Genomic DNA, 26,682 nt, shown 5'->3' on the forward strand with positions numbered 1-26,682 from the left:
TTGTTATTGATAATAAAAGGAAATGAGAGCACTAACTTTTATAAAGAACCATTTTATCAAGGTCGTAAAATGTCTGTCACCTCCCAAAGTTTCCTCCCATGTCCTTTGTTGTTAAAATATTTTACTGGGTCAGAACGCTTAACATAAGATCTACCATCTTAGCATTTTAAAGTGTACAATGCAGTATTGTTAACTGTAGGTACTGTGCTGTATAGGAGACCTCGAGGACTTATTTATCTTGCATAACTGAAATTTTATACCCTTTAACCGTTATATCCCCATTTCTGCTTCCTGCCAGCTCTTGGCAGCTGCCATTCTTCTCTCTGCTTCTAAGAGTTTGATTGTTTTAGATTCCACATATAAGTGAGTTCATACAATACTTGTGTTTCCATGTCTTGTTGATTTCCACTTCTGGATATAGATTGAAAGAAATTGAAGTCAGTATCTTGAAGAGATATCTGCACTCCCATGTTCATTAAGCCAAGACAGGGAAACCACATAAATGTCCATAGATGGGTTAATGGATAGAGCATACTGACTTTTATGTGTTGTATTTCTCTTTTAACATGATGACACATGAAATGCAAGTCAAAATAAATCTGTTAGAACTTGGGAACTCCTGAAAGTAAAGTAGCACTAAACTGCAAACCCTGGAAATTAGCCCTTTGAATGCATTAATAAAGAAGCAGTTTTAAAGCTGAACTTTTAGTGGATAATTTGGTTTGTGAGGCAGTGAAGATTGAAATAAATGTCTTAGACCAATTGGAGTGCACCTGTAGTTCAAAGAACAGTGGCTGTTGAATCTAATACCTTCAGAAGATGGGGACTTCTCCATGAAATGTTCAATGTTGGTGCCCCGCATTCAGTTTTCTCTTAAATTGGTTAAAAACAAATAACACATACTATGTTTAAGTGGAGTAGCATTAACAATAGATGCAGTAATACATTCAGATATATGTGATAATAAGGGTCTCTGGAAGGCCTTGACATTTGAGTTTCATTAAAGATTTCTATCCCGAAATATTATTCTATTATTCTGTTCATTTATCACAATCTCTCATTTCAGTGTGGCTGATTCAGTGTGCACTTGAAACCATTTGAAGTGACTAAAGGGTTTTCGGGGTGGTTGCTTTAGAAAAATTGGCATTTCAGAAAGACACATTTTCCCCTCCATCTCTGTTGATATTGGAAGTCTTCAAAGTGTTGCTGTGATCAGAGAAAAACATTTCTTGTGAAATAGTTTTCTCTGAGAGTACAGTGATTTGAGACTGGCTGGCTGTTGATTCAGATCATCTCTTCTGGAAGAAGTTGTTTTCACAGAATGTGCTTCAGGGTGAGGCCTGGGGCTTGAAAGGTTTATCTCCAGTTCAGAATGCATAAATATAAAATTAACCCAGCTTTAAAATAATCTTCAAAGTCAATAAAAAATGGATTCTTTCATATGTTGAGGCAGTAAAGTTCCCAGCCCACATTGCTCCTCAGTGACCTGTGCATGCTTCATAGGTTCAGGTTGCAGGTATTAAGTATGATTACACGGAAAGTGAATGCTAGGAGAGATGACTTTAAATTTCCTCAGTGAATTATTGGTTTATTATAAATACTTTCTGCATATACAACTGTAGCTAAATATCTCAAAGTGCTGAAGGTTTCACTTCAAAAGAAGTTGTGCAATAGAAGTGCTAGTATTTGTCAGACACTTCCTATGTGCTTGGAACTATGCTGAGTGATTTTCATGAATGTTCTTTCTTATTTCCTAGGCTATCCTTGTGAATACTGTTATTATTATGTCTGTTATACACATGTGGAAACTGAGGTTTGAAGAGGTGAAGTCATTTGATCGTTTGGGTCTTAGGTGGCAGAGCACGACAAGAATTGGCCTTTGGGTGCAGAGTCCACTGCCCTCACCGTGATATTCTTCTTTTTGAAAAAGCATAAGATTCTCTCACTGACCAGGTTCCTTTTCACTCTGTACTTAGGGAAAACTTCAAGGTGAAAGCAAATAATAAGGGATTCTCATGCAGCTTCGTCTCTAGAAGTTTTTCAGATGCAACAAGCAATAGATGCTACTCGTATTTTCATTCTAATAGCTGAAGAAGATCTAGCGAAAAACCATCAAGTAGATTAAACAGCTGATTGCTTATCTGACTGGCTCCTCTATGTAAATACAGCATATAGGTATAATAAAAAACTAAACAGGACAATCCCAGTTGGGTCAGACTTAATCTCATTAAGGGAAATCAATCAGTATTCAGTGACATGGAAAAATAAGACATTCGAAGCGCATGTAAGTACAGAGAGAAAAAAAAAAACCCACAGAAAAGAAGCTGGCTTTCTGACCCGGATTCTAATCAAACTAGCCGTTTAATTTTTTTCCAACTCTATGTATGAGTGTGTTGAATTAGAATGTTGTGGGATTCAACTCTTGGAGTCAGGGAGCCTCTCCTGAGGAAAATGCACATGTAAAAATTTGCATATCATTCAGGGCTTTCATGGGCCCCCTAAAGTCTCTATAGGTGTCTCTTGACTTTGTTGAAACCCCTGAATTAGTTGCTGTCTTGTGTTTCATTTCTCTTTATGAATGGCAGAATTCTATAGCTATGTCATATTAAGGATCTTTGTGGATATAATCCCTTGATACACAGATGGTGGACTTTTGGTGGATTGATGCTGCCCAAATCACGTTTGCTCAATACCCTGGGGTATGTGAAGGAGATAGATTATATTGAATTGACTAGAATTCCCAAAGAGATAGCTGTGGAGCTGAGAAAAGAGCAGGTAGACTTGGAATTGTCAGACTTACCCACTAGCTAATCTGGTAATTTTCAAAACTTCCAGCCTCAGTTTCCCCTTCTGTATATGGAATGAAGAATGTGTCATGTGACTGTGTGGCACTTAAGTGAATTAACAGACAATGAACCCTGTAGTTAAATTGATAGATGGGAATAATCCTGGGGAATGCTCATCACTTTTGCGTGTTGCTTAAACATTAGTATTTCCCAGAGAGTCACGTCTGGCAGGCTCTGGGTTCTTAGAGAAACTGTAGGGCGGCTGATGGGCAATGTCCCTGAGGACTCTGAGAACCTCTTCACTTACAGTGGGGAAGCCATGGGACCTGGAGAGCCCACCCAAGAAAGGGAAATGAACTTGAAAATCAATATTGTAAAGACAGGAAGTTGGGCTCAGACTTTTGGAAAATCATTTTTTTGGACCTGTGCTCTCCAGAGGGCTAGAAAAGTGGCAAACGTCTTTTGATGAAAGGAAACCTTGAATCTATCTGATAAATCTAAGATCTAATCAGTGTTTACATACAGTAACATAAGAATCCATTAATTAAAATGTACTTGGAAAGCATTTAAGAGCACATTCATTTGCTCACTTTTTCTTATTATGCTATAGATAGGCATAAAACCTTTTTGGGAGAGGTTTGTGTCATTGTTTTTTGGAGATGGAGTCTGGCTCTGTCACTCAGGCTGGAGTGCAATGGTGTGATCTCGGCTCACTGCAACCTCCGCCTCATGGGTTCAAGTGATTTCTCCTGCCTCAGCCTCCTGAGTAGCTGGGATTACAGGTGTGCACCACCACGCCTGGCTAATTTTTGTATTTTTAGTAGAGACAGGGTTTCACCATGTTGATCAGGCTGGTGTTGAACTCTTGACCTTGTGACCTGCCCGTCTTGGCCACCCAAAGTGATGGGATTACAGGCGTGAGCCACTGTGCCGGGCCTGTATCATTTTTACATTAACAAATGGAGCAGATTTCTTTATCTATTTGAGTTGTTCAGAGACCTTGATATGTCTACTTCTGTTGTCATCTCTTGGAAGGGTCCTCTCTAATGTCTTAGGTCTGGAAGAATTAAGTCTGTTTTTTTTTCTTTTTGAAGCTTAATTTTAATTTTCTCTTCAATAATTCTTGTAATTTATACATATTTTATGCATGTCATTTATGAAACTCCAATCTTGTTAATGTCCGATAATTGATTAATCTATTTTCTTCTGCTTTTATTTTCAGATAGAAGAATTTCGAAGGCTGAGGACACATGTTAAGGGGGCAGAACTTGTGGAAGGCTGTGATGGGATTTTGGGAGACAACTTTCGGCCCACTCAGCCTCTTAGTGACAGAGTCATTAGAGCTGCATTTCAGTAGCCAAAGAGGACAGGAACAAGTCTGTCTTCATGAGGGTATGTCCAGATTAAGTAAGGAAAATGAGGTGCACAGCTACTTAAACCTACCATACCAAAGGTACACTTATTGTGATCCTGGTAATTTAGTAATAAAAGCATATGTACTTCATCTTGATAAAATTTATGACACATTCTTGAGCTCTGTTAATTACAGGTCAAGTAGGTATTTTAATTTTATGCAGTATTGAAGAAAAACTATGATTATATTTTCCTATCAGAGTAGCCTTTAATTCCAAGTTTTGGTGGCTTTCATAAGAACAGACACCCTCAGGCCCAGAAAAAGTGACATGCATACCTCTTTAGTAACTTACCATGTTGTCCCCTTGAAGCAGCACCAGTCATGTCCCAGTGACCAAGGAGCACATAGGAGGGGACTTGGGGAGCGTGTGAGCCTCAGTGTGGACCATTCTCGTCTCCTGCAGAATTGATCCTCTTGTTTCTCAGGGTAGGGAGCATATCTGGCATGCATTGAAATACTTCTTCTATGGAAGTGCCTTTTATATGATAAATTGAGAAGCACTTATTAATTATCTGAATATGATACACTATTGATTGAAACATAATCTATGTATTTTAATATATCGAATTCAATGTATGTATTCCTTACTCTTAAGGAACTAACAAAATAAAATATCACAAACATGGAAGAGATAAAATATAAAAAAGACTATATATTGGATTATTTATTTACCTTGTAAATTGCCTAAGTGCATAGGTCATTGTACATCACTGGCAAACCACAGCTTCCCAAGGGGAAAGCATCTGTTGGAATAGAACCTAGGGAAGCAGCGAAATCTCATCTCTATAAACAATTTAAAAATTAGCTGGGTGTGGTGGCATACGCTTGTAGTCCCAGCTATTCAGGAGGCTGAGGTGGGAGGATCACTTGAGCCTGGGAGGTGGAGGCCACAGTCAGCTGAGATCACACCACTGTTCTCCAGCCTGGGTGACAGATTGAGATCGTGTCTCAAACAAAATAAAACAAAACAAAAAAAACGAAGAAGTCTGCCAGGTAGCCAGGGTGATAGATGCAGAGGCTTGGACACCAGAATAGGAACAGTGGAGGTGGAGAGAAGTTGATGTATGTGAAATAGAAATCGCAGGTTATAGCTAGTGATGAATTGGATGAGGGGTGGAGGGAGATGGAAGTGTCAAAGATAAATTCCGGGGTTTTACACTTTGGAAACCCTGGATGGAGTGCCACTGAGTGGCAGTGGGAAAGCTGCGGGGAGGCCCTGTTTGGTTGAAGATAAAGAGTTGAGTTGCAGCACAGTGAGTGAGAGATGCCTGTCAACCGCAAACTGCAACAGCGGACTCTGGTCATGAAGGTCATTAGCATTTCAAGAGTAGAGAACAGAAAACAAGTCTGGGTTGAAATAGGGACGTATTGGGTGTAGACATTGTATATGTTCATATAATGTTCTGATGGATCTAATGGGGTTACTTAGTTAAGTGTGCATAAAATCTTGTGGGAGGCTTTACAGACAAGTTAGCCAAGACACAGATAAGTTAGGTTACGGGCCAAAGTAATACAGTTATTGAGCAGTGGAGCTGAAGGAGATCCAGGCAGCTTGACTGGCAGAGCCCTTTTTCTTCACCACGACATGGGCAGAGGTTAAAGAGTTTTGCCACACTGGCAGTCGAGTGACACATCAAGAAGGGATGTGGTTGCAGCAGGCTGAAGGCCATAGGAAGGGAGGAACTGGAGACTCCAGGTCGCAGCCATCTTGGTGGGCTGGGGTGGGGCAGGAGGCCGCAGCAACAGAGAGGGGGTGGGATTGAGGAAATCTTTTTTTTTCTTTTCTTTTTTAAACAAAAGAAATAGAACTTGTCTATATGCTGGGGTGTGGGAAAGGAGCAAGTAGATGGAGGGAGGCTGAAGGTACTGCTTCTGGGAGGAGCTGGAGCAGTGAAGTCTGAAAAGTTGAAAGGGATGAAATCCTAAGCGCACAGGGAGACTGGCTTTTGCTGAGAGGATGGGCACTCTCTGTGCTGCAATGGGAAGGAAGAAAGAAGGAGGTGGTGGTTTAGAGCTGCTGTGTACCCATGACTTGCTCTTACCATTTAATGATGAATGGGGCAGGAGCTAGGAGTGGGAGAGCAGCAGCGAAGATGGGATAGGAGCAGAGGAAGAGGGAAGGATGTGTTCACAGGAGAGGCCAAGAGGCAGCGGGGGTGGGATGAGGATTGCAAAGCGTGAATTTATGCATTTCTCCAGTCTAGGTTTAGTTAGTATACTCCCTGTGAATGTCAATACCTGTAAATGATACTTTTAATGAAGGGAGATTATTCCCTTGAATGTTTGGTTTGTATCTGGTCCTAGACCAGAGTTGCCATTCTCTAAATATCTAAATGATTATTATTATTTTCTCTCTCTCTTTTACACACATGCACGCACACACACACACACACAGAGAAACGTTGTTTATGAGATTTTGTATATTTCACATACTTCATATTCTTTATATGATAGATGAATAATGTGTAGTTTTTCAAAGTTTTGAGTTAATTACAATTTAGGTACTATTTCTAAAAGGAAGATATATTTATGTTCTTATGTTGGTGGCTGAGATTACTTAAAGGGGATAATTTGCTCCCAAATTCCTAAGAATGGTACAGGAATTCTAAGGTGACTAATTCTTATTTCATTTTTTTATGAATACTTTTTTTATCCTTTTATCTTGAAATGTGTAATACAAATCTAGTCAGAGTTCTATATAAAAATTATATTGGGAATCAGACTTATGTGTGTGTACTTTTTATTTGATATTTAATAATGCCCTAAGGCAGGTAATTCAAATTTTTATTAAAGTGAAATGATTTGACAGTCAGACTTTGAATTTAATGCATGAATGTTTCATTTAAGCTCTTAGAACTAAAAAGGAAAAGACATTTCTCTGGTAGTTCTCTAAAAAATGTTTAAAATAATTCAGATATATTTTAGCTATGTTTTACTGAAATAACTTTAGTTTTAGACTTAAAATGACAGATTTTTAAAAAAATGACATGTCTGGGCACCTGGAAGACTTTGATAACCAAGCTTTATTATTCCCATGAGTAATCTGTGACTTTTTATATTACCATTTAAGAAGTATGAACTATGATTTTGTATTATACTTGTTTAAAGAATTAGTATGTAAGTCATCCAGGTGCTGGAAATTCTTTGGTTCAGCGGTGCTAATTCAGATTTATGGGTGCCTATTGATATTAAATGATCCTTTACCCATTGAATTTTCTATATGATGCAGGAGAACTAAATGTATTTTAATAACAATGAACAAATGATATAACAAGTTTAAGGTCCAGTTTACTTGTTACTTTTGGTATCATGACATTGGTACTCATCTTCCAGCAAAATGGTTATTTGATTATTTGCCTTTTTACTTCATAAAGTGTTAGCCCATTTTTAAAAGGCTATTCTGACGCTCAAAGACTGTCTCGCTTGTGACCTAAATATTGTTAAGCTGTATACATGTTTACAGTAACTATAATGAATTATAATTATTTTCTGTAAAAAGCAATGTCACACGGCTCTTTAGTTTCTCTTTTTTTTCTGCCTTAAATGTGGAAAAATAAGAATGCCCTAAATACGTTAAAAAAGAAACAAAGCCAGAAAAATGGGGTTATTCAGCAAGCATCTCCAAATAGTCCCATTGTCAAACTTGCCCTTATTTTTCTTTTGGGATCTTTGAAGTTATCCTTGACTGTTGAACTCTTCCCTACTTGTGCTTTTGCGGTTAATAATATTGTCTTCTTAGCTTTAATAAAGCTATAGCAAGTATCAATTTCATATCAGTCTTCTTTGATAACCTAAAAGAGTTACAGGTTAGAAGAGGATAAGGCATTATAGAGAAGGGGGTGCCTGTGTGAGGAAAGGAAAGTGAGAATGTTTACTCTGAATGACCAAGTAGGTGAAAGCTATTATCCTTCCAGATTAAATGGAAAGCTCAAAGCCATATTTTCAGTCAGTAGAACTTGGACTCTCCTCTGATAATTTAACATGGTGCACAGCATTAGGGTGAGGACTGAAGGCTCTATAGATGTAGCTGTTTTCTATTTATTATATCTCATAGAATTTCCTCCAACTGGAATGGATTTCCTACCAGATCTCAAAATGATTTCAGTAAAATGCCAAAACACCAAGGATGCTCAGAATACCTATTATGTTTTGATTATGTGATATAAAAATTATTAACCCACCAATGAAAAATACAAGAGCTGTATGAGCTCTCTTCAAGATTACTAAACAAAGAAAATAATTCCTGCTTTAAAATATATCTCTTCCTTTTTATGTTTTCGAAATGTTAATAATTTATCATGGATAAAAATTTCAGAATGATTTTTTCCTCCCACTATGAATTAAAACAAAATTGTGTTTGGGAGGAAGAATGTTTTGCAGTCATGGGCCAACTTGTATGTCGAATGTTAATATGTTCTGATACCCTGGATACAGTAGATTTCATGATTTTAAACCTAAAGAATATATTTTTCCATAAGGAAATCACTGTGACCAGTTTGTCATTTAAACATGTTCTTTCATGCCTTTTACCTCATGTATACTCAAAAGTGGACATTAAAAAATGGCTTTCAAGTATCAGCAAAACGCTTTGAATTAGCTAAGGAAAGAATTTATTTCTAGAGGCTCCAAGAAAGACCTTTCCTGTAAGTAGGTGGTTTAAATCTTGAGTGGGTTTTCGAGGAAGACTAAGGCATTAAGTACTTGAGGTTCCTAGGTGGTTTAGGTGGGGGAACCTGCCTGGACAGGGATTGGGGAAATGTTCCAACAGACCTCACAAAGGCCCTTCGAGCACTGGATATTATAGTTCCCTGGTTTATGATGAATATGCTTTGCTGTGTCTCTATTAGATTTATCATGGAAAAGAGAAACCAGAGAGAACAGGAAGCAGGTAAATGAGGAAAATGAAGTGAATTTTTTTTATGAATTAGGTTTTGTTAGTAAGTCTCCAACTGGAAACATAAAGCTTAAAAATTCATCTGAGGAAATTACTAAAAATGCTAAAAAAAAGTGCAGAAATCATTGGAAATCACCTATACTTTAATCAGGAGTATAAGGAGATACTTTTTTAAAAAAGCATTGAATAAATTTGTTTTAATATTTTCTGTACCTCTTAAAAGAGGGTATTATAGAAGCAGTAGTATCAAATAAAGCTTTTATGTCAGCATTTCATTATGATTAAAAATATTAAAAATAGAGGGAAAATAGAATCAAAATAGGATTTATACTGAGATTACTATTTTTTCAATTGGAAAAACTGAGAGCATTGCCTAAAAGTCTACCTCATTCAGATTAAAATAAGGGGTTAAGGAATTGAACCTTTATTAAAAACTGGATTGTTACTAGGCAGATACAAAGAGTTCATATTAGACTGTGTAAGAGTAGTGACAATTGGGGAAGTTATCCTTTTTCTTTCAATAAAATTTTACCTGACCTTCAGTTTTCTATTTGTAAGCATCTCATTTTTCTTTTTTGTATCTCTAATCTTAGCACCTTGACAATTTGTTTTAGCTGTCTGCCTTTTTTGGGTCACTCCTAGAAATCTACCAACCTAAAGTCTAGAATGTTCTCCTCTCTGTTTTCTATTTAAATGCTGTTGATATTTGAAGGACCAGGTTTTACCTCCATGAAGTCTTTTTCCCAAGTAAACTGGCCTTACTAATCCTTCTTTGCTTTCTGAGTTTAGTACCGTGTTAGTTTAGTTTTAAATTATTATTTTTTCTTTGTTTTCTACTGTACTTAGCAGTTTTAGTTTTACTCCACGAGACTATAAATGTGTATGTAGTAGAGTCGAACAAGTTTGTAACATACTTCATTAAGCAGGTTTTCTTCATGCAAGACTTCTGAGAACCTTTAATATGCCAGGGACCTATGTGAACTCCAAGAGGGTATGGTATAGTATACAGCATTTCACAAATTTATTTAACCAGATAATAATACGAGATTGCAGAATATGTTTTGGTATGTGCTTTGGAATGATCCAAAGCATTCGTTGTGATCTTGGAGGACCTAAAATAGGGAGTATGGTAGAGTCTACAGGTGGGGGCCAGAGCCCATAGATGCCCCAGCCTCTCCTCCACATGCCCTTTAGGGATGGAAGGTTGAATCCTGGATGTGTGCTGAGATCTTGTTAAGCTATCTTAGACACAGCATGAAGTCAGCATAAATTAAAAAATAGTTTTTAAATTTTATACTTGAGTTAAAGGCTAACAAACCCTTCATGGAAACCCTCCAGTAGTAATAATAATTTGTTTGTAATAAATTGCAGTGTGCCATAGAGTGCCAAGAACTATGAGGTGCGGTTCATATATGTTTCATTTCACCTCAGAACAACTCTTCAAGATGGACATTGCTTTTTGAAAATTTTATCAATAAAGAAACTGAGTCCTGGCCAGTCGTGGTGGCTCATGCCTGTAATCCCAGCAGTTTGTGAGGCCGAGGCAGGCGGATCATGAGGTCAGGAGATAAGAGCATCCTGGCTAACATGGTGAAACCCTGTCTCTACTAAAAATACAAAAAAAAAAAAAAAAAAATTAGCTGGGAATGGTGGCAGGCGCCTGTAGTCCCAGCTACTCAGGAGGCTGAGGCAGGAAAATGGCGTGAACCCTGGAGGTGGAGATTGCAGTGATCCGAGATCGCGCCACTGCACTCCAACCTGGGTGACAGAGCGAGACTCCATCTCAAAAAAAAAAAAAAGAAACTGAGTCCCAGAAAGTTTGTCTTCCCAAAGTACATAAAGCTATCAAACTATACAACCAATGAAACTGATGGAAACAGTCATTTAAAAATAATGCCCTTAAAAATTCAGATATTTATTTTGTTCTATTGGTCAATTCTGATTCTGAACAGCTTTCAGCTTTGAAGGAGATGATTATAGTTGCATTAAAGTACAACATGAAATTTAAAATTTCTAGGTTAGGAAATAATGAAGTAAACCTAGTTGACCAATCTAGAGCCTCATCTAGTACCTTACAGATAAATATTTGTCAATTAAATGGAAGTATTTACTTACTTCTGTGAACGTCATATTTATCTTGGAATTATTTGGAAATTATGAAAGTATGACTGTAGGTTGTCTTTTACATATTTTAGATATTTTATTGTTATATAGTGATGCAACAAAAGGAATGTTCATTTTTTTCCTCACCAAAAAATGATACATTTTTTAAGGGGCATTTTTAGACCTCATTTTACTGGATCTCTCAGCAGGTTCTGATACTGCCTGCCTTCTTGCCACGTTCTTATTTTGGTGTCCATATACCCAGTTTTCTTTCTGCCTGCACCACCTTTCATCCTCTGCATGCTGCACGAATGTTCTTTTAGGAGGCTACTTAATGTTGGAGTCCTCATGGTTCAGCCTTTGGGGCTGTCTCTGTAGGTGAACTCATCCATTCTCACAACTTGTCACCACTAACAACACATGACTCATTTACATTCCTAGACTAGGTCTCTTAATTAACTTCTAGAATTGAATGCCCAGCTGTCTGTAGAACTTTTCTTTTAGATGTGTCAAAGACATCTCAAACTCAACATATACAATATTGAATTTATGGTCTTCCTTCACAGACCTGCCTCTCTTCCAGTTTTCTTTGAAACCTGAGTTGTGCATGACACCTCTCTTCTTTACCTTACCCCATATTTCCAATTTATCAAGTTCTGCAGATTTGCCTTCTGATAGCTCTCAAAGCCATCTATGTGTTTCCATCTTTGTCATCACAACCCATAAAATTAGCGTCATCTCCTCATGACTGTTGCAAGAGCATCTCCCTTCTCTTCTACATAGGATTGTTATGGCAAGATTAAATACAAGATAATAAATACAAGATTAAATACAAGATTAAATAAAAAATATATAAAATAATAAAAGACAAGAAGACATGTAGCACTCAAACTTGAATGCCAGCTCTGGTTGATTTGTACCAGCTGTCTGGAGTGTGTTGAGAAGGATTCTGAATCCACATCTGAGCACAGTGGGAGTGATGGAATTGTTGGGGAGGAGTGTGGTGGTTTGTTATTGTCATCCACAAAATAAGGTAGTATTATTGGCATTTGATTTAAATATCTGAGCTATTTATATGAAGTCTTTTAAAAATGGGCCCTGGAAAACTGATCTACATTAGATCTACTGATATGTAGCTAGGTGTTAGCAATTATTGAGGAAACACAGAAACATGATAAAATTACTGACGTCTCCTGATTTACCTTCTTGTTATTATTTTTATCTCATTTATATATAGGTTATGGTTCTGATGCTTATGTATGGCAAATTGCTTACATACGGCAAAAACTAGAGAATCTAAAATCTCAGCATGGAAATGAAATTACATAAGGGTGAGGAAAGGATTATGGTAGTGTGGAGTAATTTACCCAGACTCCCTTATTGGGGGTAGAAGCCATCTCCCGAAGAAGGGAAAGGGTTACATGTCTTGCATTTGATCCTCTATAACAAAATACCATAAACTAGCATCTAAGCAACAGAAATTTGTTTCTCACAGTTCTAGAGGCTAGGAAGTCCAAGATCAAGGCACCAGCAGGTTTGGTATCTGGTGAGGGCCCACTTCTTGTTTTGTAGAATGGTGCCTTCTCACTGTGTCCTCACATGGTAGAAGGGGCCTACTGGTTTTCTGGGGTCTCTTTTATAAGGGCAGTAATCCCAGTCACGAGGGCTCTGCCCACATGATCAATATAATCACCTCTCTAAGGCCTCACCTCATCACCTTAGTGGTTAAGATTTTAACATAGGAGTTCTGGTTAGAGAAGAAACCATGTAAGAGAAAGGTAAACACTGACAACCCTCAGAAGGGTGAGAAACATGCTATTTAAAAATATTTTTAACAAGAATATACTAGAAACAAAAATTTTCATTTTAACTAAAGGTCTTTGAGATATTTTTATGTTGGTACATATAGATTGGCCTCATCCTTTGGGCTACTTCAGTTTTACTTAAACATTGCAGTTAAAACTTGTTTTCATTACATACAAAGCTAAAATAATCTAGATAATGCCCAGTACTAGATAATGCCCAGATAATCTAAAATAATCTAGATAATGCCCAGAATCTGAAATATTTATTGGATAATATGGAGATTTCTCCAGTCAAGAAGTTTGCCACCAGGTAGCACCAGGTAATACATTAATTGTTAAAACTATAAAACCACATTGGTTTCAGATGGGTCTGTTCTCCATTTCAGTGCTTCTTAAAACCCCTTCAGAATCTCTGAGTTCTTACTGCTTTTATTGCTCTGAATTCTTATTGCTCATTCTTTTATGAGTTTTATTAGGAACTCATAAATGTCTTTAGGGCTTGTCCAGAGAACATATTTTCAGAGACATCTTAGGAGCACGGAGTGGAATTGTATCTCAAGAAGTTCTTTAATCTAGTTTTTGCCTGAAGAGGTCTTCAACTAAATTATTCCAGATGGTTACTCCGCATACCTAGAAAAAAACCGAAGCAATAAACCTTTGTTGTCTGATAATATCTCCTTCAGCATTTACTCCTGCCTAATGCCCAAAGGGAAAAAAAATCTTTTATGAGATATTCTACCTGTAAAGTGTTAACTGAGTTGGAATACTATTTTGTTGGTAATATTTTTAGTTTTTTGTAAATAAACATTTTTTCATGAATATAACTGGTTGTATTTGAAGCATTCCGAGATTTTTGTTTTCCTTTTGTTAGCAGCCTGTGAAAATTCCTGCAACCTTTATGTTGCAGAGAAACTTAACGCAGTTTTTTGCAGGTATGAATGTTCATTTGGATTTTAGTAAAGATACAACCAATGTTTCTCTAATGGCATCTTTTCTTTAAATAATAATTATATTTAGCGGATCTTAGCAATAAAATCATTGTAATGAGGAATAAAGGATGGTAAATAAGAATAACAGTGTTATTAATCATCTGAATTAGTTGTGTATGGAACATTCCTGTACCTGAAATATTTCCATAGGAAATAAGGCTAAAATACACATTTACTTATAATTAGATATAATACAAACCTTCTCTTATTATAATAGTTGCCCAAATCCCAATTCAACTTAATTTCATTGACTTTGATTTCTGAACTAAAAACATTAAGCTCGAACTAGTGAAAAATGTATAATATGTGCATTCAATTAAGAAGTAATTGGATAGTCAATCACCCTTACAACACACCAGGGATTAGAGAAGAAGGAAGAAAAATGTGACTCACTGTAGTGTGTAAAACAGTTTTGCTAATTAGTTTAGTGCTAATTGAGATGGAGAAAGTGTCAAAGTATCCTAACACAGGTTTACTTCTGAATAACTTTAAAAGCTAAGTTTAGCGTTTTATAATATTACCAACTTCTATGATTTATCCTTGAGTTTTGATCAAAGCTTATTTATTCATTCTAAGTTACACGTATTAGTGAGTGATGGGAACAAAAAGAACAACTGCTTTTTAATATTTCAGACATGATGCTGTATTTTGTCTCATTTAGTCCTCGTAACAATCCTGTGAGACCGGTATTTTTATTTTTCATTTTAGAGATAAAGAAACTGAGGCTGAGATGCGTTGAGTAACTTGCTAAAGGTCACAGCCAGTAAAGTGCAGAGCAAGAATTCAGACCTAAGTGGGCCCCACTCCCAATGCTGAGCTCTTTTCACGACACCACATTTCACAACAGCAAAGTGTAGAACATTATGCACTGTGTTTATCTTTTGCCTTCTTATCTCTTGTAGATAAATTCCTAGGAATGACATTCCTGGGAAGAAAGAACCATATGTTTTCATTTTTTCATAACATATTTGCTGAAGTACCCTCTACAAGGGTTATGCTAATTTGTGCTTGCACTGTTGATTGGGTATTTTATAGAAGGCATTTTTGCCATTTTTTTAAACCAATCGTTCAATATATTCTACATCTCTTTCTCATCTTTTTACTCTTCAGTTTACATCTCCTACCTATTGAAACTGCTGTGGCAAAGGTCACCTTTGATTTCTCTGTTTGCTTTTTGTTTCCTTGTCTCCACATATAGCACATGTTCATAGTAGAATATTCAAACAATACAGAATAAAATGGAGCAGCAGCAAACATCTCTCAAACTCTCCTCTTAGTGATAGCATCCCCAGCACTGGGGGTTTTGATGGATATGGAGGCCCTGGAGCACAGCGGGGATGGCTCAGATTTCATTCAGATTCCACCAGTAATTAGTTGTGTGACCTTGAAAACGTTAACTGATAACTGTCTCTTGTTTCATCACTTAAAAGAAGGCTATAGTGGTATTTACCTCGTAGGGTGGTTGTGAAGATAACAGTGAGATAATGCAATTAAAATGCTTAACATTTTTTTTTGTCCACAGTGTAAGGATTCAAAAATGTTACCTTTATCATTATGATTGTCCGTTGACCTCTCTTTATATATGTGTCTCATAGGGTTACATATATATGTAATGTTCCTTATGAGATTATACTGTGCATGCTATTTTTCAATCAGCTTGATGATATATCTTTTCATGTCATTGAATAGTTATTTTTAAAATGTTTTTACATACATTGCTTTTAAGTATATGCCAAAATTTGATGAGCTGTCATCAATAATACTGTGGTTAACTTACCCATTTCCTTAAAAAGTTCTTAGAGATGAGATTACTAGGTCAAAGAGTTTATTGTAATCCATATGCAGATTGCTTTTCCCAAGAGTTCTATGTTTATGTTCCCAGTAACTATGTGTCAGATTACACTTTTCACCTTCACCAGTGTTGAATATTTAAAATTTTTCATCCTTGCCAATCTCATTAAAAATGGCTCCTTACATTATATCATGTCCTGTAAATACTTGGTTCTATTCTTGATTTCCCTATTCTGTTCCATTTATCTGTCTATTCATGTGCATCGACCACAATGTATGTGGCATTAGTGTATATTTCAGTGTTTGGCCAGACAAGACCCTCTTTACTAGTATCTTCTGCAGGATTTTTCTGGCTATTTTTACATGTTTAATTTTTTCAGATAAACCATAAAATCATTTTATCAGAAGGATAGAAATAAAGAGCAAAAGAAAGAGAGGTTGAGAAAAAGAAAATGAAAGACAAAAATAAAAGAGAAAAAGGAATCCTATTAGGATTTTTAATTTGCATTGTATTTATAGAGTAAGGAGAATTAATACCTTACAATATTGAATCTTTATATCAAGGAAAAATGCATAGGTCTATGCTTATTAAAGTTTTTTATGTCTGTCATGCATTTTATAATTCTCTGTTCTCACAATATTTACTCCAACTTGCATATTTGGTCTCTGGAGTCAGCTTGAGTATGGCTTTTTGGGGAACACAGCACCTCTATTTGCTGTTCCACAACTTGGGCAAACTATTGATTCTCTTTCAGCCCTAGTTTCCTCATCTATGAAGTGGATATAGTAAGAGTTATAACCTCCCAGGGATGTGAGGATTTCATGAGCTATGGTAAAATGCACATCACAGTGCTTTGTGGAGGATTAGCATTAAATGTGAGCAATTACTATTATTATCATTATAGAGTTTGACTAGCTATAGATTTTTCCATTGGTTAATTTTTTTTATTGAAAAAACAATGGATTAGATTTGTCCCTGGCTTGCTTATTAACCTTTATATAGTTTTCAGTAAGATTTCCGCTGATTATTTTGAGTTTTCCAGGTAGACACTGATAACACCCAACGATCATGACAGTTTTATCTCCTTCTTTCTGATTTTATTTCATTTCATTATCTAGTACTCCAGAATAATGTTAAATAATTAACAGTAATATCTGGCACCCTTTTAAAAATGTCTCATGTGCTTGGATTTCTGTTTCCGAATCCAGTGGCATGTTTCCCTCTTCTCTTTTGACTCTTCAAAAGTGTTTGAGACTCCTGACCTCTTCCTCCGTTTCCTTCTTTCATGACCTGATGCTGTCATGAGTGAGAAGGTTGAAAAAGAAGGTGTCTATATGCCGTTGCTTGTAATGGAAGGGCATTTATTTTTAACCTTCTGTTTGGTGTATGGCAGTATTCTAGGGGCTGAGTGAAAATATAAACATAACCAGAGATCAGATCTCCCCTGACATAGCTCACAGCCTAGTGTCATGGGTAAATCAGACACACAGCTAACTCCAGGTCAGAGCAGCATGTACAAACTGCCTGAGGAAGTGTTCCACTAGTGTACAGGACAAAGAGCCCCCTCTGAAGAGGAGAGTTCTTATTTCTAGCATATTGCTGTTTCTTAAAAGACTCTATTTTGGAGATGTTACACTGAATTACTGTACTTAAAGAGGGATACTTTAGTTAGTTATCAATGAGCTGAGCCAAAATCACTGGAACTTACATCAGTACTGTGACCTGCAGCAACCTCTGAGGAGTAAGATGTGTGTGAACACGTGATTTTTAAATTTTTGGTAGCTTTTCAGGAAATTCTCCAGTAGTAATTTGCTTTGCACTCATTCCCTTGGGCCTCTTCATAAAAGATAATTCAAGGTTAAGAAAAAGTCATGTGAAAGATGGCATCTGCTATAATTCTATTGAAATAGCTGATGGTTTAGAAGACTTCTTAGGATGTGGCCATACTTTGAGGTCATCATTATGAACACTGATCATTGTATAATAGAAAATTTCTCTTTATGAGTAAGCTTCCTTATTATTTAGATGTAGATAAATGAATATTTGGAGAAAATCCCAAAGGGAGGAGTTCAGCCTTAACTTCATGTATTCAAAGTGTTACTTCTTTAGGTTGTTTTACCAAATAAATTTGTATTCTGATTACTAACTAATGTAGTTATTGTAGGAACTTTAGAAAATACACAAAGGCATAAAAATGAACTTCTATTTCAAATAACGACCATCAATTGAAGATAGGCAATTAATTTTGTTTCCACCACAGACTGCATTAAAATAACAGGAAAGAGTTTTTTTTTAAGTGCATTGCCTCACAAGGATACAGAAGCAAGAGAGGAGACAACAGCCACAATACTTTGGAAGCTGGAAGCAGATGGTCTTGTAACAGATTTAGCAGATGTGAGGAACAGACCCGTTCGCATGATAGAATCTCTCAAATTCCCAGGAATTGGTGGCAACAGACATCACCTGGAAGCTGGAGTAAAAGGAGGCTAAAGACATCTGCATTGGTTGAAAGCTATTTAAGAAGCACTTAATGTCTCAGCCCCCTCCAAAGCCTTGGCGGACTGGAGATACTTGTCTTCTGGAGATGATTAAGAGAGAGACTCTGTACTTGGGGACACAGACACAATTGAGTGAGTAAATAACATCCTCAGGCCTCATGTCATCCTCCCATACACTGGCAGAAAGGCCCCTACTCTCCAGATGAAGCTGGAAGTATCTTCTGGGGAGGGTCTGACCAGCCCAGGTGACTTCTCTGCAGAAGTGGACCAACGGGCTTATCCAGTGGTGATGGTGTAATAAAGAGGCCTCCACGGTGCCCTCCGCCTCCACTCTGGTTTTGTTGTAGTGGTTGTTTGCCAGTCCCAGATATGAACAGTTATAGATATTTGAAGAAGAACTGTAAATGAAAGAACCCAAATCAGACAATAAAGTGAGTTAAAAGACATAAATACTTTGTAAGAAGAGAAAAACTGCCAAGAAGTTGTCACTCATATATTTGGAGAGGTAAGGAAAGAAATTGCATTCACAAAAAAACAGGGTGCTATTAAGAAAAGGAATATTTAGAAAACAGAGCTTTTGGAAACTGAAAGCATGATAGCAGAAATGAGAACTTCTACAGATGAATCAGAAGGCAGAATTGAAAATTCTCAGAAATTACAGCAAAAGGCAAAAATACAGTAATGTAAGAAAATTAGAGGACCAGTTTAAAAGGTCTACCATCCACGTAATAAGCTAGAGAGAGAACACAGAAAGTGGAGGAATCAGGCAACAAAATTATCCAAAGCATTTCCCCAGAACTCGTGAGCATAAAGTTACAAATGGAAAGAATCCACTGAATTCCCAGCACAATAGATCAAAACACACTCACACCAAGACACCATCATTGTGAAACTTCAGAACATGGAGGGAGAAATTCCAGAATGGCAAAAACCAAAGCAACAAACATGTCAAAATCAAGGAATCTGGAATTCGAATACCAGACTTCTCAAAAGCAACGCTGGAAGCTAAGGCAGTGAGCATGACCTTCAGAATTCTGAGGGAAAATTACAACCCACCAAATTCCTTACCTAGTCAAACTTTTAACCCAGTGTGTGGTTACAGTAGTCATTTATAGATATCAAAGCCACCACAAATTTATTTCCCAGAAGCTACTTGATAATGCCACACCAAAATGGAGTAAGCTAAGGAAAAAGATGTGGGATCCATGAAACAGGAGAGCCAGCAAAGGAGAAAAACCAAGGGGATGAATAAATGCCGGAATGACAGTGGAATGAGATCATAGGCAAACCAGGCAGTCAGTCCAGATGTGAGCAGGTGAGAAGGTTCTAGATGAGCTTTCTCCAGGAATGGTGAAGTTGATACAATGCATGATATATCTTCACTTCTTGAGAGGAGAGTTAGGCAATGGGTAGGTATTTGTGCATTGAATCAGTTATGAGCACATAGAACACTTAGGTGGAAAAACCCAAGGTATTTATCACTCCAGAGAAAACAAAATGTTGTGCAGGAAAGAAAAATTAACACATGTAGTTCACCTCTGAATACTTTTACATCATTACAATAATAGAAGTTGCTAATTGATTCAGCCAAATTTACTGTATAGCCATATTTGGAGGAGGGGGTGATGGGAAGATGGGAAGGGTTCATATGGGGTGGTGTGTGTGTGTGTGTGTGCATGATGTTGATGGGAGGAAAGAGGGTCAAATCTTCATTCTCCATAGGAAAAATTTATACATAATACTGAAGCAAAATTGAAAGGTAGCAATACAATCATGCCATTTAGCTCTCTAGTGTTAAAATAATCAGCTGAAAGAGTTAAGGAGAAGGAAATTGGTGACACATAGGACAAGGGACTGATAGTTTCATAACAAACATTTAAAAACTTTAAGCCTTTATATGCATGCATAATTTTGATATAAATAAAATTAGCAATTGCTACTGTCATTTTGTTGCACTTATTTATGCATGCACGCACACATTTTCTGAGTGCTTTGGGTCAGGTGTTGGGCTGGAGCTTGGGAATACAGAACAGATGAGACCAAGCATTACTTTATCCTATGAAAACTTTCTCTAAAACACTGAAAAGTAAACTTCCAACACATGGCATAAAAATAATGGGCCATACTTCCCATTTATGTTGGAGCACAGTATTGTAGTTTAATTTTTAGCTAGTGAGATGATTTTAAAATCAACCAAAATTATTACTCATAGTACTATGCTCAGCACATGATATCTGCTGTCATTACAGTCCCACACATTCCCTAAGAGGTAGATATTATCTGAGTCTCAGAAGGGGCAAGTAAATTGCCTAAAATCTTACAGCAAATTGGATAGAAGAGCTGGGATTTGGACTTGGTTCTCCCTCATTCCAAATCCATACCCCAGATTGTGATTCATTGAAACATTTTTTCAGTTAATCTGGTATTTGCAGTAAACAAGATCAAGTGTACATTTTTGAGGCAGGTAAAGCTAATAATGAAGATCATTATCATATGATCTTGGCATAGGTGGGTGTCATTTCTTTGAAAAATATATAAGTAAGAAAAGCTCAATAGCATAGGGTATTGAGTTTCCCCATGTGAGGGAGATTTTAACTGAGTGAGTGTGCAAATTCACCAGCAGATTCTACAAGTAGGTAAATTAGAATTCATTCAGCATTTACCAAGAATCCCCTGAATCATGCCCTGAGAGCTTCAAAAATGAATAGGACACCAACATGTATGTGCATCTGTCGCACTGTGGATGTATACTAAATGTTAAATTCTGCTTTGGCTTGAGACCTGACCTCGTATGATTAGAATGACTGTGTATTTACCTACCCATATTTTATTTCATGTTTTGGGCCATGGTAGCTTAATATTTAGAAAGCTGGATATATTCTTTATAATGAAATTTCATAAACTTAGGATACATGCTTCTAGACCAGCCTCTCCCACGAGTTCTGCAGCGCACTGGTCCTCCAAAATGTGTGTTAAATCAAGAGGTGACTGTTCACATATATCTGGAGAATCCTGGATGTAATAATATCCTCCTTTTGGAGATTTGCAATGCACATCAGCATATTAGAGCCTCTGAAATGGCTTTGAATTAAAGAACCATATTTTAACAGAGTTGATACAGTATTTTTTAACATGGATTCGTTTTTTTCAACCAGGTTGTTTTTTATGGAACATAGTTTGGGAAACACTGGACCCCAGGTTATTTCCTTTTGCAGAAAATTCATACATTGTGACCTTTAGGCCCCGTTAACTCTGAATTGGTGTGATTTTACAGTTTGATAATCAATTTCATGTCACTTTCTTGAAAAGTGCTAAAAGTATATTTTTAACTATGTGAGGTAATACACATGCTAATTAGCTCGATTTAGCCATTTCACAATGTGTATATATTTTAAAACATTTTGTTGACATGATAAATATCTACAATATTTTCTGTCAATTTAAAAAGATTAAAAAATTTAAAAAGATTTTATTGTGACTATCATATTTGAAATACAGTTTGGTCCTGGTAGAGTGGGAGCAGGAAAAAATATATAGTTTGGAAATACATAACCCAGCATTATAAATATTTTCTAATAAATTTTTCCAGACATTCTATATATTTGTATGTATCTATGTTTATATATGTATGCATATGTAGAAATGTATGTGTGTATATATATATATATGTATATAGTGTGTGTGTGTGCAGGTGTGTCCACAGATACATATATACTATATATGCATAATTCTGAAGTACTGCATAGTAATATAATTTATTAAGGAAAGGAGGCTATTTTGTTTTATTTTTTTCTTTTTTTCCAAAGGACATTGCCCAGAAGGAGGCCATTTAGTTTGTTTCCAGTTTCTTTTTGCAGTGAATATCCTTACACATAGACTCTTTGTATGATTGGATAATTATATGTCTATTATAAGTTCCTAGAATTCCAAGTCCAAAAGTATATGCATTCTAAATTTTAATAGAGATTTATTACCTACCTTAGGCAACTAATAAGACTGCAAGTTTCCCACTGCCATTGCTAGCAATGCTAGTTCAGCATCAAAAAGTTCAGTATCATTGAACTAAAATCTTTGATGTTGTTTTCCTATATGAGAAGCACATTATTTGTTATCTCAAACAAGTACTATTGTCATATATATATATATATATATTCTGCATTTATTATTTATTTATTTAATAGAATTGTAAGTCATTTGGGAATTAGGAATGAAGGGGTCTGTGTGCTCTTGAGTTACCATCCGTGATTATTATACGTGAAATGAATGACAAGAACTTAAAGCTTTATTTTTATTATTTGACATGATATACATATTTTTTGTTTGTAAAATAAGTTCAAGCATTATTTATTTTGGATGAAAGTATTTGCTTCTGTGAAATCCTGCATTAATAGGTCTGCCATAGAAATAGAATTATGGTAAACTTTGTGGAAAAATTGCAGAGATAACAAACTTGAGCACAAAGGTATTTTTGAAATTTCCACGTTTTCTTATGAAATTTTTAGCTTTTACTGTCTCTTGTACTGTAAAAAGACTTTTCAGTCTGCTGTGGAAGAATATCAGTAACATAATCGATTCATTTTTTTTTTTTGCCTAAAGGAGGAAGACAATGGTCCTATAATGCCCTTGGATAAGAAAAGGAAACTTTTGAGCTGCACCTTCAGTTTATCCTCAAAGCCTGCGTTGTTTGTCTTCATCTAATCCAGCTTTGATGGACATCTGTGATGGTTGCCTGTACACTTGCTGAAATGAAATATTAGAAATGGCTGTATATTCCAAAGAAACCCTATATTATATAATCCACATTACTGCTGCTAGGATTCATAGTTGCACATACTGTTTATTGCTTATGTATAGAAGGAATGAAACTAGTTTCCAGAGTTGTTATTAATATGAATATATATCATGTGTTAATATTGAGAAAGGAAAAATACATTCCCGGTGTTAGTAGTTCTTCATTTCCTGTCTCCAACAGAAAATTCACTCATTTTAGAACTAGTGTAATTCTTGATAATAAAATAAGAGTTTTGATTAAGAACAGCATAGAGCTTCAAAATGCAAAGTGAATGATTAGTAAAATTATGTCTCATTTTATTTTTTCAGCACCCATACCACAATTAATATTAGGCTGGATTGCCATGGGAAACATTTTTTGGCGTTAATGCAGCAACATAATACTCACTTTAGGTATTACTACATAGTTGAAGGATTTAACTGAATGTATGGATCAAATTATATTTATTTGACATATTCGAAGCTGTGGTTTAATAGGAATTTGAGAAAGGTGTAAGAAATAGGATAAAAAGAAGGTCAGCACCATGTACCAGGAATAGCTTTACTTTCCATAAATAGAAATATAAATTTAATGGTATCCTATATTACTTTAGTGTCGTACGCTTTGTAAGACTTAAATATTTTATTCTATTGATTCCACTTCTTTGGTATGTTAAGACATTTCTTTAAAGATGACCAAAAATATCCTTATTTTAGGTGCCACTAGCAGATGTAAGCGTATACTTAGTTGCCATTAGATGTGACAGAATGAGATAATTTATGTAAAGCAGTAGAGTACCTGGCACAAAGCAAACAATAAATATTGTTATTGTTGTTATAATTGTAAAATGAATGACTTCAAAAACATAGTCCCAGTTTGGAGGGATTTTGTGATGCAGAATATCTAAGTTATAGAAATAGAAGACAGGTGGAATAAGTATATGTTCAGAGTTTTTAGATGAATAGAGATGGTAATAATGGAAGCATTAAATACAAATGAAAATCACACCAGATATCCCTGAAATTCAAGCAAAGAAAGTTCATCATCTATTCTTGGGCAGCAAGAGAAAGGACTAGGGTTATGGCAATGTGTGGAAAAGTTGGGGCTTGCTAAGGGTTGAGATCTGTTGGTAGCCCTGGATCACATGGGGTCAGCACCAGGCAGTGCCTCTGAAAGCGGAGAGAGGTCCTGGACTTCGCTTGTGTATAACAGTTCCTAGTGTCCAACAATGAGGAAACGGTGAAGCATGGTTACAAAACTGTGACAAAAATATTTACATCTAGCACTGTTACCACTCACATGCCAAACATTGGCTGCACATGTGTAGCCTTATTTGTAATTAACATCAAAAGACTAGATCTGAAGCCTTCCATAAATGAGAGGCCATTCATATGGCATTCCTGGAACAAAACACTGCACAGGTACCAGCCTCTCCACTCCTGACTGGGTTGGTGTTGAACAGTCAGGGATTGTTCTTGAACTAGACTTCTGATGCTTCTTGCAGTCTTCTTTCATCTTTCCCTGAAATACACAAAATAAACAAATACAATAACAAATAGTAATTAAATGACTTTCAGGATAACATCTAGTTGTTCAGACTTCACCCTTCACAGGTTTTGTGTGTGTGTGTGTGTGTGTGTGTGTGTGTGTGTGTTTATGTCTGTATATTGAAGCAATTTGAATTTATTTACTGTATATTTTCTGAGTAAAAGACTGAAATGAACTACTTGGTTCACATTATGGTGTCCATTGGTGACATTGTTTGGAGGCATAATATTCTTTATATGGAAAATCCTTTAATTCCACAGTTAGTTACCTCAGATTCAGAATATGAATACTGTTTATAATACGCTTTTGTAGGAGTGAATTTGAAAGGTTTGTCGGTAAACAAAAGCGCAACAACTAATCTCAAATCTGTTTTGATGGTGTGATAGGAAAGAAAGTAAAACCTATGTGATGGACCCTGTAATTGGGGCAGGAATCTCCCAAAGAAAAAGTAGGGGAGAATTAATGACAAATGTCATAGATCTTGAAATTTAATTTAGGGTGCATTTTGTTTATGAAACAATAAGGCAACAAAGTGAAATGATTTTTCGTGTAGCTTATACACATGTAAGTGCCTCTGATTCATGGTAACTAACGTACCTGATGGTGTGTAAAGTAATACTGTTGTCAGAAGGTTTGCCAATTAAGATAATTTGAGTTTACTCTTTTTTTGTTGGTTAGTTTAGCTGAAGGCTTGTCAATTTTATTGATTTTTTCAAGGAGCCAAAGTGGATTTTGGGGTTTTCTCTATTGTGTTTCTATTCTCTATGTCATCAAACTCTGCTCAAATCTTACAAAATAGTAAGATTAGTAAGAAAGCAGACTAACTTCTGCTTGCTTTGTATTTAGTTTGTGTCTTTTCCAGTATTTTAAGGTGGAAGGTTAGGTTATTGATTTGAATTCTTTTTTGAATAAAGGCATTAACAGTTATAAATTTTCCTCTGAGCATTGCTTTAGCTGCATCCAATAAGTTTTGGTATGCCATGTTTTTGTTTTCATTCATCTCAAGGTATTAGAAAATACTTTGCCTTTTAATTTCTTTTTGATGCAATGGTTATTTAGGAGTACATTGTTTAATTTCCACATATTTATGAATTCCCAAATTTGTTATTGATTTATAATTTTTTTCTGTTGTGATCAGAAAACATACTTTATATGATCTCAGTCTTAAATTTATTGAGGTTTGCTTTCTGGCTTAGCATATGGTTTAATCCTGCAGAATAATCCATGTGTACTTAAGAGTATGTATTGTACTGTTGTTGGATGCTATGTTCTATAGATGGCTGTTAGGTCTATAGTGTTGGCCTGTTGTGTTGTTCAAGTCTTCCATTTCCTTGTTGATACGCCTATTTCTGTCTATTAGGAAAGTAGTGTATTGAATTCTCTGACTGTTGTTGAATAATCTCTTCCTTCAATTCTGTCAGTTTTTTTCTACATTCATTTTGGGACTTTTGTGCTTCTTTATCTCTAGTAACATTTTTTATTTTAATATATACTTTGTCAGATATTAATATAGCTGCCCCAGCTTTCTTATAGTTGCTATTTGTATGATGTATCTTTTTTCATCTTTTCACTTTCAACTTACTTATATTTTTGAATCTAAAGTGTGTCTCCAACTTATAGTTGGATCTTGTTTTTTTTTGAAATCCAGTCTGACAGTCTCTCTGCCTTTTAATTGGATTATTTAACCCATTTGTGCTTAATGTTATTGTTTGTATAGTTGGATTTGTGTCTGCCATTTTACTTTTTGTTTTCTACATGTCTTGTGTCTTTTTGTTGTTGTTCCTTTATTCCTCCTCTATTACTTTTTTTTAATTAGGTGAATATTTTCTAGTATATTTCAATTGCTTTAATGATTTTTTTCATTTTTTTGAGTATATTTTCACAGTGGTTGCTAAAGGGCATATCATATACTTGTTAATTTATCAGAATCTATTTCAGATTTATAATAACTTTATTACAGTGAGTTATTTAGTTACTACTAAATAGCTCTGAACTCTCTTCTCCCTTTTTGTGCTATTATTGTTATACATATTACATCTATACACGCTGTAAGCCCAACAGTACATTGTTATATTTTTTCTG

At 35.9% G+C, this 26,682-nt stretch overlaps 1 protein-coding gene across 2 annotated transcripts in view; it reads left to right on the forward strand.

The window, feature by feature from the left end:
* Positions 1-23,357, forward strand: part of CA8 (carbonic anhydrase 8) — a 92,010-nt gene extending 68,653 nt beyond the window's left edge. For both annotated transcript variants that reach the window (XM_004047070.5, XM_019031853.4), the window contains 2 exons: positions 4,009-4,178; positions 22,878-23,357. In XM_004047070.5, the coding sequence (XP_004047118.2) occupies positions 4,009-4,143 (135 nt within the window). In that variant the 3' untranslated portion in view covers positions 4,144-4,178; positions 22,878-23,357. The remainder of the gene's footprint in view (positions 1-4,008; positions 4,179-22,877) is intronic.
* Positions 23,358-26,682: the final 3,325 nt, after the last annotated feature.

This window comes from Gorilla gorilla, chromosome 7 (genome assembly GCF_029281585.2).
Source record: "Gorilla gorilla gorilla isolate KB3781 chromosome 7, NHGRI_mGorGor1-v2.1_pri, whole genome shotgun sequence".
NCBI classification, from domain to species: domain Eukaryota; kingdom Metazoa; phylum Chordata; class Mammalia; order Primates; family Hominidae; genus Gorilla; species Gorilla gorilla.